The 14,571-nt window shown below is 44.4% G+C and overlaps 1 protein-coding gene across 3 annotated transcripts in view; it reads left to right on the top strand.

Annotated features, from left to right (window-relative positions):
- The window catches only part of ptpn21 (protein tyrosine phosphatase non-receptor type 21), a 41,861-nt gene that overhangs the window by 22,943 nt on the left and 4,347 nt on the right, over nt 1-14,571 (top strand). For all 3 annotated transcript variants that reach the window (XM_063183559.1, XM_063183561.1, XM_063183558.1), the window contains 5 exons: nt 5,608-5,748; nt 8,617-8,835; nt 9,770-9,898; nt 10,345-10,579; nt 13,830-13,993. In XM_063183559.1, the coding sequence (XP_063039629.1) occupies nt 5,608-5,748; nt 8,617-8,835; nt 9,770-9,898; nt 10,345-10,579; nt 13,830-13,993 (888 nt within the window). The remainder of the gene's footprint in view (nt 1-5,607; nt 5,749-8,616; nt 8,836-9,769; nt 9,899-10,344; nt 10,580-13,829; nt 13,994-14,571) is intronic.

The following is a 14,571-nucleotide window of genomic DNA, read 5'->3' as shown; positions in this document are numbered from 1 at the left end:
AAACAATAAGGCTGACTAATCATGTAGCCATCTTGAATCTCCTGTTAGTGCAGATGAATTGGAGGTAGTTTCAGCTCAGATTGAAATTCTGATGGCTTTTAATTGTAGTTCTGAAATATCTTGCGGTAATGAGAAGAAAAACTTGGGGACACGATCTTTTCTTGAAATATTCATTAGTGTTCATTATTTAAATTGCCAACAAGGAACACTTAATGAAACTTCGGACATAGACTAACGCTCTTGTAGTGTCATTTATGTATTTTTTAATTTTTTAGTATGTTTTTCCCCAATTCAAAGACCAGAAATTTTGGTCAGGACACATTTCGGTAATGAGAATTTGCCTAGAAAATGCATAAAAAGTGGAAAATAAAAATAATATTTTTAAAAATGAACTAGTGTGCCAGAAAGTACACGTCTTGCTCTACAGTCATGTATGTTATCAAAAGAATCCCTGTCATATTTAACCATTAAAAAGTCATTGCCATTGTTTTTTTTAGCTTCGTGAGAATCACCCCATGGCAGTCCGGTCTTGTGACGGCAATGGAGAACAATCGTGCTCAGTGTTGTGAATGTGCGCCATGTGTTTGTGTGTGGGCGCCTCATCCCCATAGCGTTCTACCGAATCGCATGGTTTCAATTGCTGATTAGCCACTCCGTGTGTGTGTGTGTGTGCGTGCGTGTGTGCGTGTGTGCATCTGCATCTGCACATGGCTGTCTTCTCCGGTTCAGGAAAATAGCATGCCGCTGCTATTTTGTAATTGACTATTCATTGGCGTGAGCTCTGGCTTGAGAAGGCATCATTGTTCGGAGCTTTTGGCCCCTGTCTGTCTGCCTGCATCCCCTTTTGGACCATGTGCATCATTTTAAATTTCACTGCACTGGTGCCGCTGCTGCTGCCACAGCAAAGCCCCGTCTACCGGGCCTGTAATGGCTAGAGCAGCCAGTGATTTCTGAAGAACATTTGTGATACCAACCCCACCCACCTTCACTGACATGTGACTATCATTGATCCGAGGGGCCATGTTACGCAGTTTCAAGGCAAGGCAAGGCAAGTTTATTTATATAGCGCATTTCATACACAGGTGCAACTCAATGTGCTTCACAAAGTTAACAAATGTAAATGAAAGGAAACAGGGAAGAAAGAAGGAAATGAATTAAAGTCAAAAAAACATTTAAAACATTAAGATAAAACATAAGGTAAAATAATAATAAAATAAAATAAAACAAATTAAATAAACATAAAAATAAAAAAAATAATAATAAGTAATTTAAGCTAGGGGAAAGCATCTGAGAACAGCTTTGTCTTGAGTCTAGATTTAAAGCTATCAATAGTGGGTGCATTTTTTATGTCATCTGGAAGCTGGTTCCAAAGCTTTGAAGCATAGAAGCTAAAGGCTGCCTCTCCACACTTTGTTTTGACTTTTGGAATCACCAGCAAATTCTTCTCCGTTGACCTTAGTGACCTAGTTGGTGCATACAGCTGAAACATATCCAGTATATATGTGGGTCCCATTCCATTTAGTGATTTAAACACAAGTAGCATAGCCTTAAAATCAATTCTGTAGCTTACTGGGAGCCAATGCAGCGATCTTAAAATTGGAGTAATGTGGTCGAACTTCCTTGTCTTTGTAAGAACCCTTGCAGCTGCGTTTTGTACAAGTTGAAGCTGTTTAATGGTCTTATTGGGGAGGCCAGTAAAAAGACAGTTACAGTAATCAACTTTACTAGAAATGAAGGCATGTATTAGCTTCTCCAGATCATGTTTAGACATCAGGCCCCTAAATTTAGAGACGTTTTTTATGTGATAAAATGCAGACTTAGTAATAGCTTTCATGTGATTGTTGAAGTTTAGGTCACTGTCAATGAGGACCCCAAGATTTTTAACTGTTTCCCTTGCTTTCAGTCCCTTCGTTTCAAGGATAGTAGCAATCTTTTGTCTCTCCTCTCTTTTCCCAAATATAATTACTTCAGTTTTATCTGTGTTCAGCTGGAGGAAATTGTGAGACATCCATTTGTTAATTTGGTCCATGCAATGATAGAGTGATTCAAGGGGGGTATAGTCATTTGGGGACATAGATAAGTAGAGCTGGGTATCATCCGCATAGCTATGGTAATTTATGGAGTTATTCTCGATAATGTGTCCCAGTGGCAACATATACAGATTGAACAGTAGTGGTCCCAGAATGGAGCCCTGGGGGACCCCACAATTCAGAGACATCGGTGATGAGGTATGTCTTCCAATGGCGACAAAAAAACTTCTTTGTTGTAAGTACGATTTTAACCAGTTGATCACTATGCCTGTAAAGCCAACCCAGTGTTCCAGTCTATGTAGTAGTATAGAATGATTAACTGTGTCGAAAGCGGCACTTAAATCGAGTAGCACCAAGACGGATGATTTGCCAGCATCAGAATTCAATCTTATGTCATTCATAACTTTAATAAGAGCTGTTTCAGTGCTGTGGTAGGCACGGAAACCTGATTGAAACTTATCAAAATAGCTATTAGACATTAGAAAAGCAGTTAATTGGTTAAAAACAATTTTCTCTATTATTTTACCCATGAATGGTAGATTGGATATGGGCCTATAGTTGTTTAGTACCAGTGCATCCAGGTTGTTCTTTTTCAGTAAGGGTTTCACAACTGCTTCTTTCAGACAGCCTGGGAATATGCCTGTTTGTAGTGAGTTTCATGAAAAATTATGTGCAACCCAACCCTCCCAAGTAACTTGCACAATATTGTGGTAAAGCGACTACAAGTGATTTCACTTTCGCTTTCAGGTTTTGACTTATTGTGAATGCAATCCCACCTGGGAAACTCATTGTGCCACAGCACACAGTGGTCACTGCACACAACAAAATTGCATTTGTGCCTTACCCGTGCAAGGGGGCAGCCCCAAACGGTACCCCAGAGGGGAGCAGTGCGACGGGATGGTACCATGCTTCAGGTTACCTCAGTCATGGAGGAGGGTGGGTCAAGTGGTAGGTGTTTGTTGTTGTGGTGGCCGCCTTAACTATAAAGGGCTGGTATAGGGGAAACCCTGAGATGAGGAGAGAACTCTGGCAAATGTCTAATGGGAGATAATGGTGTAATGCAGACTAGATTGGATTCAGCCCAGAGACCCCGCTCTCTCTCTCTCCCTCTCTCTCTTGCAGTCTCTCCCTCTCTCTCTTGCAGTCTCTCCCTCTCTCTTGTTCTCTCTCCCTCTCTCTCGCTCGCTCTCTCTCTCTCTCTCCCTCTCTCTCTTGCACTCTCTCCCTCTCTCTCTTGCACTCTCTCCCTCTCTCTCTTGCAGTCTCTCCCTCTCTCTTGTTCTCTCTCCCTCTCTCTCGCTCGCTCTCTCTCTCTCTCGCTCGCTCTCTCTCTCTCTCTCCCTCTCTCTCTTGCACTCTCTCCCTCTCTCTCTTGCACTCTCTCCCTCTCTATCTTGCACTCTCCCCCTCTCTCTCTCTTGCAGTCTCTCTCTCTCTCTCTCTCTCTCTCTCTCTCTCTCTCTCTCTCTATCTCTATCTCTATCTCTATCTCTCTCTCTCTCTCTCTCTCTCTCTCTCTCTCTCTGCAGTGAGGCTACTTCCCCTTCCTTCCTCATGCTGTTCTTAATGGGAGCATTTGGGGCGTCAGTGGGGTGGATAAGCCTCCTGGAGATGGCAGTCTGCTGCTGTAGACAGTGAAAGTTCTTGCTCGAATGCACTTGCAGCACAGAGAAATTAATCCGTAGGTCTGCATGGATGACGTTGACTATTGGTTTACTTTAGGACGTCTGTGTTAAGTCTACAAGGGAGAATATAAACATATTGCTTCTTCCTCATAGGGAACACATTCAGAGAGGAGAAGCAATTGTTGTAGATGTTAAAAAGCTGGCTAATTATTATTATTATTATTATTTATTATTGCAGGGTTGTCCTGAAATTGGCCATGTACATCAAACGACATGACCAAGATAGGGGCCTATACTACAAAGCTGGTTCAGGAGTAAACCAGGTTAAGTTAAGAGGGAAATCATCTAATAGAAGAGCCTGCAGTCCTCATTTTCTTTAGAACTCCAGGGGCCTCATTTATCATCAGTTCGTAGAATGTCTTCTAAATTGTGTCTTAGGAGTGAAATTTAGAATGTTCGCAAGTACAGAAAAATCGGGATTTATCAAACGTGCGTTGGCTGCTCCTACGCACACGTCTGCATGATAAATCCCACACCTTCCAAATCACTGTGCATGCGCGCATTCGGGGTAATTAGCATCCCGAAACGCCTCCAAGTAACCATATACGGTATTAAAATATATTCAAATGCCATATTAATTTGAAGGCGCCACCCTGTTCGGACACACATGAACACACGCGGACACACGCGCCAGTCGAAGCATTGGCGGGAAGTGCGGAGATAGAACCATTTCTGGGCAGAAGTGGAGGTGCTCTCGACAGGAGGAGGACCGTGTTTCAAAATAAGTAAAAGAAGGAGACGCACATGAACGAAAACACTGTAAAATAGCACACTGTCATACTCCATTGTCATTCAAAGCAAACTGTAGCTTGCACGGTCAATATTATTTGCAATTTCGTGTTTCTTCCACTCGCACGCATGGTCTGAGGTGTGCGTAGATTTAGGCACATTTCTACGTTCAAGTACATGTTCATAAATCCCACACTTTGCTCAGGAATGATCGCACACACGCTTTACGCACAGATCTGTGCCTAAGAACGCTTGATAAATGAGGCCCCAGGACTCCAGGCTCTTCTATTAGATGATTTACCTCTTAACTTAACCTGGGTTACTCCTGAACCAGCTTTGTAGTATAGGCCCCTGGACATCAAAAGACACTGCTCTGCCTGTTTATATTCCAAATGTGAAAATGGTCTGAATTCTATTTGCTGGTTAGCCTTATGACTAATGACCACTCGCAATCAGCAGCACTAGCATGTTTTTTTTCTCTGTGCTGATGACATTTGAGTGACATTGGACAACATGGCAAGTGTCATTTTGGTTCATCTGGGAGTGAAGGCACTCATCCATTAGTGAAGTGCCGGCTGAGCTAATGTTGTCTAACCTTTTGCAGGTTAAGCAGGCCATGTACTGCTGATTGAGCTTAAGAGAGAGGGCAGAGAGAGTGTAGCGTTAGTCAGGTCAGTCAGTGTGTTGCAACAGTCCCTTGAAGTCAACAGCCAAGACGGTGTAAAGACCGCATTCTTTTGGAGGATAAATGGAGGGTGATGGGATCGGATCTAGCCTGTCTTCGCAATCAGACTGGGTCTAGTCTGTGAGGGCTGGTGTTGAGTTCTGCTCTCCGGCTGCCATGATATCATGTGTGCTGGCTGTGAACCTATGAGTACCGTCGCCGTGGTAATGGAAGCTCAGTGGAGACCGGTTCTCTTGGAGGGCAGCCGTGGACGAGCCTGTTGGGCCAGACTGGCCGCATTCCTCCTTGAAGTGGTACGACACTGCTTTGAGAACCGCCTCACCTGAGCGATCACAGACGCACTCTCACTCACTCACTCACTGAAAACAAGGAACGCTGTGAGTTTTGTGCAAACAGTTGGATCACTTTCTGTCTGACACTTATCCCTTTCTTTCTTTCTCTCCACCCCCCTCTCTTTCCTCCCTCGTTCCTCATGAAGGGCATGAAGAGGGGCGCGCGCCCGGACACCAAGAAGATGGGCCAGCTCAAACTGAGCACGCTCAATGGCCTGGCGCCCGCTCGCTTCCTAGCACACGATGAGGCCAAGGACGAGCCGGAGAGGGCTTCCAATGACGAGAGGGTAAGGCAACTAACTGGAGATGGTATTCATACTGCAGACAAATGTATTGTATAGGAACTGATGTGATGCATGTTGTCTGACATGGATGGCAGACGCAAGCTACATGTAGCCACTAGTTCCCTGTAGATAAATCATAACTTGCAAATATTTTGATACTTCTAGGCATTTAAGTAATAATGCTTTCCTGATCATTTAAAATATATATAATTCATAGAGAATATGGGCAAAGTAAGAGAGATGGTTTAGTGTAGCGCTGCGATGGCCAATCGGTCTGTTTGTTATTCCTTTGGTGTTGGTGGTGGCCATCTGTAAATGGGGCTTAGCCGAGTGCCTGCCTCGCAGTCTGGGTGGCTGAGTCATCAGTTCCAGTGACACGTCACGTCACATCACATGCTAATGGAGCAGTGCTGCCAAACACCTGCTGTCCTGGCCAGCTCAGTTTTTCTGTGCATTTACACCTCAGTGTGTGCATAGATTAGATAGGCATTTCATTAAATAAAGTCAAGTAAACCTTTACCAAATGCAGTAGGCCTAAAAGTGATGTGTGCTGTTGGTTTGTCAGTTGAAGGGCAGCTTCTGCCCTCAATAGGTTTTTATTTTAAATGAGCTGAAGGAAAAACCTCCGGTTTACAGAAACTGAAAGCGACTATATTCCTGCAACATTCTTTTCAAACCCAAACCCAAACCCAACCCACCTCATATTATCTGGAGCAGCAACTATGTAGTATGAATAAAATGCAGCTCCACCCTCTCCTTTGTTAAGCTAAGGTAAATTTGAACAAAAAATGATGTCAGTTTTTGTAAGCAACTTCTGTTTCTCGTGCACCATGTCCATTGGCTTTCTGTCTTTTTGAGTGTTTGCACACGGTTTAGGTCCGCTGACCTTAGCAATTTGGCTAACTTTTAAAATGCTAACTTGATTTTAATGAACTTACCTAGACATTCCTCTCCTGCAATGTAAACTGCTGGATCAGCTTCTGTTCTTCTGGTTCTTCCAGCCAAATTGACTGGACTTCACTGAACTTACCTGAACATTCCTCTCTCTCTCATCTCCTAGCCCTTACATTGTAAAGTGCTGAAGCAGCGTGTGGAGCGGGGCATAGCAGTAAATTGTCGATCATTATCAGTTTGACTTTTTTTTTTGCATAATATAGTCTAGATCAGTGTTTCTCAAACTTTTTCAGACCGAGGACCACTTTGTCCCCCCAAAAAATTATCGGGGACCACCTGTCATCTGAATTGGCAGTTGATGGATGCTAATTTGACACTGATAATTTTTATGCAGATCACTTACTTTTTATTCACATTTTAAGCCTGTCTCATTGTGTTGAAAACATGAAAATGTTACAAATATAGCCTACTGCTAGCTTATCTTGGAAAATTAGAAATCCCCTCGCGGACCACCTGAGCTCTGTCGCGGACCACTAGTGGTCCCCGGACCACACTTTGAGAATCACTGGTCTAGATGAACTGACTTGACTTCCCTCAATCCCCATTTCCCACAGCAGTGTAAACTTTTGAGCAGTGTGTGGAGCAGGACGCGCAGTGTTGAATATTCAATCATAACCACATGCTGCATTTTATACACTGTAGTATACTACGTAAATAAATTTGACCTCTTGCCCCACTCCCCTCCTGACTGGTGGAAGCTGTTGGAGCAGGGAATAGTATGGTATTTTCATAAGCACCACACTGTATTTTATAATATACTATCGGGGCTTGACATTAACTTTTCCATCCACCGGCCACTGTGGCTAGTGGTTTTCCCGAGTCACTAGCCATTCAGGTATTCCACTAGCCACTGACTTTCTATCGTATTTTGTTCCTTTATCATGATACGTGTACGTCTAACCTCAGAAGATGAGGTGCTAAAGCAAGATGAGTGTATACCTTTCTACATGGAAGTATATCAAGCAAATAGAAACTGAATTACTGAGCTTTTTCTTGAACTTAAATAAAAACAATTGGCAAACGGCAGCATAAAGGCTATGATGCCCATGCTACCAAGGAATATGCTGCCAGCCAAATTGGCTAGTGACACTGAAAGTAGTACTAGCCACAGACAAGTTTTTCCTGCATTTGGCCGGTTGGCTAGTGCCAGTGTCAAGCCCTGTATACTATGTAAAAATCCTGGTCTAGTCCTCTCTTTCTCTCCCCTCCTCTCCCTGCTGCTGGAGCAGTGTGTGGAGCTGGGCGTAGTATTATATTGTCAATCATGAGCAGTATGCCATATTTTTTAAATGCATACGGTATGCATGTTGTTGACTTGACCTTTACTCTCCCTCTCTCCTGCTGCAGTGTAAGCTTCTGGCGCAGTGTGTGGGGCAGGGCGAAGTGTTAAACTGTCAATCATAAGCATTATGGCATATGTGGCATATTTTATATTATAATACACTATGCAAGTAAACGTGACCTCTTCTCTCTCTCTCATTCTCCTCCCTGCCCCGCTACAGTGTAAGCTGTTGGAGCTGGGTGCAGTAGTAAATTGTCAATCATAAGCAGAAGGCCATTTTTTTACGCTATAAATACATAGACTTCACTTGTCCTCCTCCCCTCTTCTTGTCTCCCCATTTCCTCTCCAGTGTAAGCTGTTGGAGCAGTGTGTGGAGCAGGGAGCAGTGCGAAATATTCAATCATAAGCACAATCATGCTGTATTTTCTAGTATACTACGGGAATAAACTTGACCTCTTGTCTTCCTCTTGCCCCACTCCCCTCCCCACCGTGGTGTAAGCTGTTTGAGCAGGGCACAGTAGAAAATTGTCATAAACACCACGCTGTATTTTGTAATATGCCATGTAATAATCTTGACCTCTTGTCTTCCTCTCTCCCCCCCATTCCCCTCCTCATCTGTGGTGTGCCCTCTACAGTGTAAGCTGCTGGAGCAGCGTATGGAGCAGGGTCTGGTGCTGAGCGAGTACGACTCGGTGGATAAGCGCCGCAAGGAGTGCGAGTGCTCCATCGCCTTGCTGCCTGAGAACGGTGAGAGGAACCGCTTCCAGGACGTGCTGCCCTACGACGACACGCGCGTGGAGCTGGTACCCACCAAGGAGAACAACACAGGCTACATCAACGCCTCACACATCAGGGTGAGTAGGGCACACGCACGCACGCACGCACGCACGCACACACGCACACACACACACACACACACACACACACACACACACACACACCAAGGAGAACAACACGGGCTACATCAACGCCTCTCACATCAGGGTGAGTAGGGCACACACACACACACACACACACACACACACACACACCGAAAACAACACGGGCTACATCAATGCCTGTCACACAGACACGCGCGCGCACAGACACGCACGCACGCGCGCACAGACACGCACGCGCGCACACACACACACACACACACACACACACACACACACACACACACACACACTCACTGTGTGTTTTCGTTCATCAGAGGGAGTTCATGAAAGGTATTTTTTACATGCATGTCTCATCAGGGTGAGCCCACTCGTGTTGGGTGTGAGTTCAGAAATGGATTGTATCCAAGTTTTCTTTTATACAGTTTCAAGAAGTAGGTTTATTCTATAGAGTATAGTTACTCATTGGGCATAGAGGGGAAATATGGGTCAGGCAAACGCTAGCTCAGACGTAGATAACCCGTAGTGTTATTTCTTTACATTTGGTTATCTTTCACATGACTCTGTGCCTGTTGGTGAAAGAATTCGAGATAAAGCCAGAGAGAAGTGTATTGACTGACTGTAGCCCTTGGGGTGGATTTCAGTCAGGAAAGCAAAGCCACTGGTCCTCATTCCAGACCCATGATGCTCACAACTTCTCGCTTTTGGAAGCCCTGTGGCTATTTTTAGAACCTGGCAATCTGAAATGGGGCGTGTGTGTTTCTGTGTGTGTGTGTCTGTCTGTGTCTGTGTCTGTGTGTGTGTAATCTGGGTTCATCGTGTGTGTTTGGGCTTGTGGGGACTTCCCTGTTTCCCTTCTTGTACTGACTGGTGTGTGTTGTGCTTCCCCTGGCTCCTCCTCTCTCCTTAGATAACGGTGGGTGGAGATGAGTGGAGCTACATCGCGTCTCAGGGCCCCCTCAACAACACGTGCCAGGACTTCTGGCAGATGGTGTGGGAGGCGGGCGTGGCCATCATCGCCATGGTTACCGCTGAGGAGGTGCGTATGTCTGTCTGCTTTCTCCTCGGATGTTCAGCTTCGAGAGTCAAAATCACAATGTGGTCGTGTGTGATTTTTTTTTTTTTTTTACTTTTTCATTTTAAGAATGTCAAGGTTAATGCATTTTACATATCCTATCTATCAAAACTCTGTTTTGAGATCTGGGATACTTCATGATGTTGTCACCAACTTGTACTTTTACTTCATGGACTGTCACCAAATGGTAACGCTTTGTAAATAATTAACTGTAAGTATTGTGAATCATTAAGAAGCTTTTGCATCAACAGTGTTTTCAAGCGTTCATACACGTTTGTATATGATTAGGTAAATTGCCTTCAAGTCACAGAGCTGCCCAATGTTATTGTCCCTCTCTGACCATTGTGATATTCCCCTCACTCAACCCCCAACACCCGCACACACACACACACACACTCACACGACCACAGGAGGGCGGTCGTGAGAAGAGTTTCCGCTACTGGCCCCGCCTGGGCTCGCGCCACAACACGGTGACGTACGGCCGCTTCAAGATCACCACGCGCTTCCGCACGGACTCGGGCTGCTACGCCACCACGGGCCTGAAGATCAAGCACCTGCTGACGGGCCAGGAGCGCACCGTCTGGCACCTGCAGTACACCGACTGGCCAGACCACGGCTGCCCAGAAGACTTCAAGGGCTTCCTCTGTAAGTTACCACTCTGTTACTGGCTGCTGTGGCTAAAACTAGTACTCATTACTGTTAGTGGTAGTGCTGTTATTATTAGTACTATGCCAATGCCGATCACGGCTGCCCAGAGGACTTCAATGGCTTGGCTTCCTCTGAGTATGACCTGAGATATTACTGTTACTGTTGTACTATTACTGTTACTGTTACCTCCTTTGAAAGTCTCTTTGGTTATAAAGCGTCTGCCAAAAGCAATGTAGTGTAATAATGTAATGTTACTGCTGTGGCTAAAAGTAGTACTCATTACTGTTACTATTAATATTGCTGCTACTTGTACTACTGTTGACTATTATCGACCCCGAGGACTTCATGGACTTCCTTTGTGAGCATGTCTGATCACCAGAACCTTTGAACTGGGTTCTTCGCACATGCATGGGTGATCATCACATTATTACACATGTTTTGTACACAGTAAAGGCTTTGGTTGTGACTTGTGAGTACAGAAATATTGTGTCGCAAATCAATCTGAATACGGTGATGCAGTGATCTGCCGATTTACGAGAACTTGTACTACTTTTAGTTTAATTGCTGTGCCTAGTTGAGAGCACAAGCTGTATTACTGTTACCGACCACGGATGCCCCGAGGATTTCAAGGGCTGACACCCAGTAACATGCTGATTGAATGTTGTTGTTTTTTCCCAACTCTGTTTTTATTTTATCTTTTCAAGAGGTTGTATACAATGCCACTGGAAATGTAACACGAGAAATCCACCCCCCCAGCCCATACCCACAGTAAATAGCAAAGCTGAATGGAGAACTGCAATAATCACGTACAAATAATATAAAGAGAAAAAACAAAACAAGCACAAAATCAAACAGTAATAAAACAATAATAACATATAAACAATATATATACAAAAAAACAAAACAAAAAACAAAAAAAAACAAATAGGGAACATTGAGGGAAGGATGGGGGGGGGATCTCTGGATTTTAGAGCAGGGTTACACAAGTACAAGACAAGGTGGGAGTTAGGCTTAGGGAGTCAATAGAGGAGAGAGTTCAGAGGAGTCAAGAGAGGAGAAGAGGGACATGAATGGACCCCAGGTGTTGTCAAATTTGGCGGCGTTATTTTGTCTTGTGAATCTGATTTTTTCAAGATGTAAACAATTCAGTAGGTCCCTCATCCAATGTACATAGGAGGGGGCATGTGGGGATTTCCAGGTCTGAAGAATGGCCTTTTTAGCCACTACGGAAGCAAAGGCAAGGGCGTCCTTCTTGGCCTTGGAAAGGCAAACATTACTGGGGGGTAGACCAAAGAGAGCAATTAGAGGAGAAGGGTCTATAGTCTTGTGGAAGGCCTCAGAGATTAATCGAAATATGGACGACCAAAAGGGAAGCAACTTGGGGCACCACCAAAACATATGCATCAAAGTAGCCGGGGCCTGTCTACATTTATCACAGATGGGGTCAATCTCTGGTTTTATTTTGGAGAGCCTGACTTTGGTCCAGTAAACTCTGTGAGTGAACTTGAGCTGTATGAGACCATGGCGAGCACAGATGGATGAAGAGTGAATCTTTCTTAAAACTTCAACCCAGTCTTCATCATCAAGGGTGTACCCCAAATCTGCCTCCCACTGTTGTCGTAGAGTTGTATCGTCAGAGGACGTAGAGCCTATAATTGAGACGTATATACGGGAAACTGTGCCTTTATTGGAGGGATTTGTTTTCAGTATGCAATCTAACAAAGTTTCATTTGGAAGGGAAGGGAAGTCAACAAAGTTTTTCCTAGTAAAGTCTCGAATCTGAAAGTACCTGAAAAGGTGGGATTTGGGAAGATGAAAAGTCAAGGACAGCTGGTTGAAAGAGGCAAATGTGTTGTCTATGTATAGGTCCTTAAATATGGAAATACATTTTTTTGCCACACTCCAAATGCATTATCGCATAGTGAAGGGGGGAAGAATGGGTTGTTGTTACAGGGAGACAGTATGGAGACTGCTTGAATGCCATAACTGCGCTTAAACTGTTTCCAAATACGCAGAGTTTGACCTACTACAGGGTTTTGAGTGAAACCAGACAAGGGCATAGAGAGTGGGGCACAGGCTAGTGCTCTAAGGGATGCTGGTCTGCATGAGGCCGCCTCCAGATGTACCCATGTTGGAACCCAGTCACTGAGGCCATAGTGGCAGTGAACCCAATAGAGAATGGCATGTATATTTGCTGCCCAATAGTATCTGATTGAATGTTGTTAACATTACGAAGTCCTGCTGTTACTATTACTACTGATACAATTTGTATGCCATTACTGTTACTCGTTGTTACTGTTACTAGCACTGCAGCTACTGTTATTCCTGTTGCTAATTACTGCTGGTTACTAGTATGGTGATTGTGGTTGTCTGTGTTGTGTTTGGGACCTGCCACCCAGTACAGTTATCAAATAATCTGTCACAACCCTGTGCTGCCAGAGTAGTAAACACGGTTGGCAGGCTTTGGTCAGTGTCACAGGGACTTTTGGCAGTGTTTAGAGGTCCCTGAAGGGCGTTATCGCTCTTGTGTAGGACCACAACTAATTACTGCTACTTGTAGTGTGGTGGTTAAGGTCAACAACGTTTTGATACACAAGAGATGTGCAGCCATGTTAACTGAACAGTTTTGTTTTGCTGAAACACATTTTGGAAATTCTGTAGAATTCAAATGTATTATCCTGAGCCTCTGAAATGTTCAAATGAATATTCACTGAAAGTGGATGGTGAGGCGACAGAACTCAATGGATCTGTTTGAAGCAGCACTGAAGGTTTTTTTAAAAGCCATAAAATGTTACATTTGTTCCAGGTTCATCAACTTGTTGAAAGGGAGAAAGGCAGTACTGAATTCAGCTTTACCTCCATAGGCTATAGATTGGGTTAAGTTTGGAGGAGGATATAGTATATAGGTACTAAGGTTTGCTTGAGAAGACACAATGGTTCCAAACCTGTGGGACAACCCAAGAGGACAAAACTACTGGTGTTGTTTTCAGCCTCAGCACTCGCTGTGTAATTCTGGCAGGCCAGCCTGTGGTGGAGAACATTATCAAAGCCGGTCACTTCACTTCTTCCTGTGCCAGCAGTGTGTTCCAGAAGACGCTCTAACCAACCCACTTCCTTCCTTCCTTCTTTCCTCCTCCCTCCTCCTTTTCTTCTCTTCCCTCCGCTTTCTTCTCCTCTCCTCCGTCCTCCCTTCTTTTCCTCCCTTCCTCTGCTCCCTCCTCCCTTCCTGTGTCGTCCCCCTCCTCAGCCTACCTAGAGGAGATCCAGTCTGTGCGGAGACACACCAACAGCACCAGCGACCCAAAGAACGTCACCAACCTGCCTGTGCTGGTGCACTGTAGCGCGGGGGTGGGCCGCACGGGAGTGGTCATCCTGTCGGAGATCATGATCGCCTGTCTGGAACACAACGAGGTACGCAGAACAACACGCACACTGCATACACTCCCTCTGTTTTTGTTTTTGTTTTTTTTTAACACATTGAATACCAGGCGTTTTTTTGGAATTTTAGCTGTAGACTCCCAGCCAATTTCATCAATTTTGTCATTTTTTGAACAGCCACCGAATATTTTGTCTTAAACCTACAGACACATGACAGGCCTTGTTCGAAAGCTTTCTGTATGTCCAAACTGTATCCTCCTAGCATATTCCATTCCAAAGTTATACAACTCTAAGCGAGCATTGGTTTAGGTAGAAATAGCGTTTTTCACCATTCGAACACGCACACTGTATACACTCGCTTAAAAAAACAAAACAAAAAAACTAATGGTGACTGTGTGATGTGTGGCATTGACACAGTGGCACACGAACAATGCTAACACTAACAATGAGTGAAAGAAAAGATTAAAAAATGGTAATGAAATCATACATTTTTGATGGGGAATGGAGCACAACGCTTGCACCACCTCTGTCTTCACACATCACAACTCAAAGGCGTGTGCGCATGCGTAATCATGAATTCCGTACACTTAAGACTACAACTGTTATGAAGG

Source organism: Engraulis encrasicolus, chromosome 19 (genome assembly GCF_034702125.1).
Source record: "Engraulis encrasicolus isolate BLACKSEA-1 chromosome 19, IST_EnEncr_1.0, whole genome shotgun sequence".
Taxonomy (NCBI): domain Eukaryota; kingdom Metazoa; phylum Chordata; class Actinopteri; order Clupeiformes; family Engraulidae; genus Engraulis; species Engraulis encrasicolus.
The sequence above is the reverse complement of the archived record's forward strand: the minus strand, read 5'-3'. Positions and strand labels throughout refer to the sequence as shown.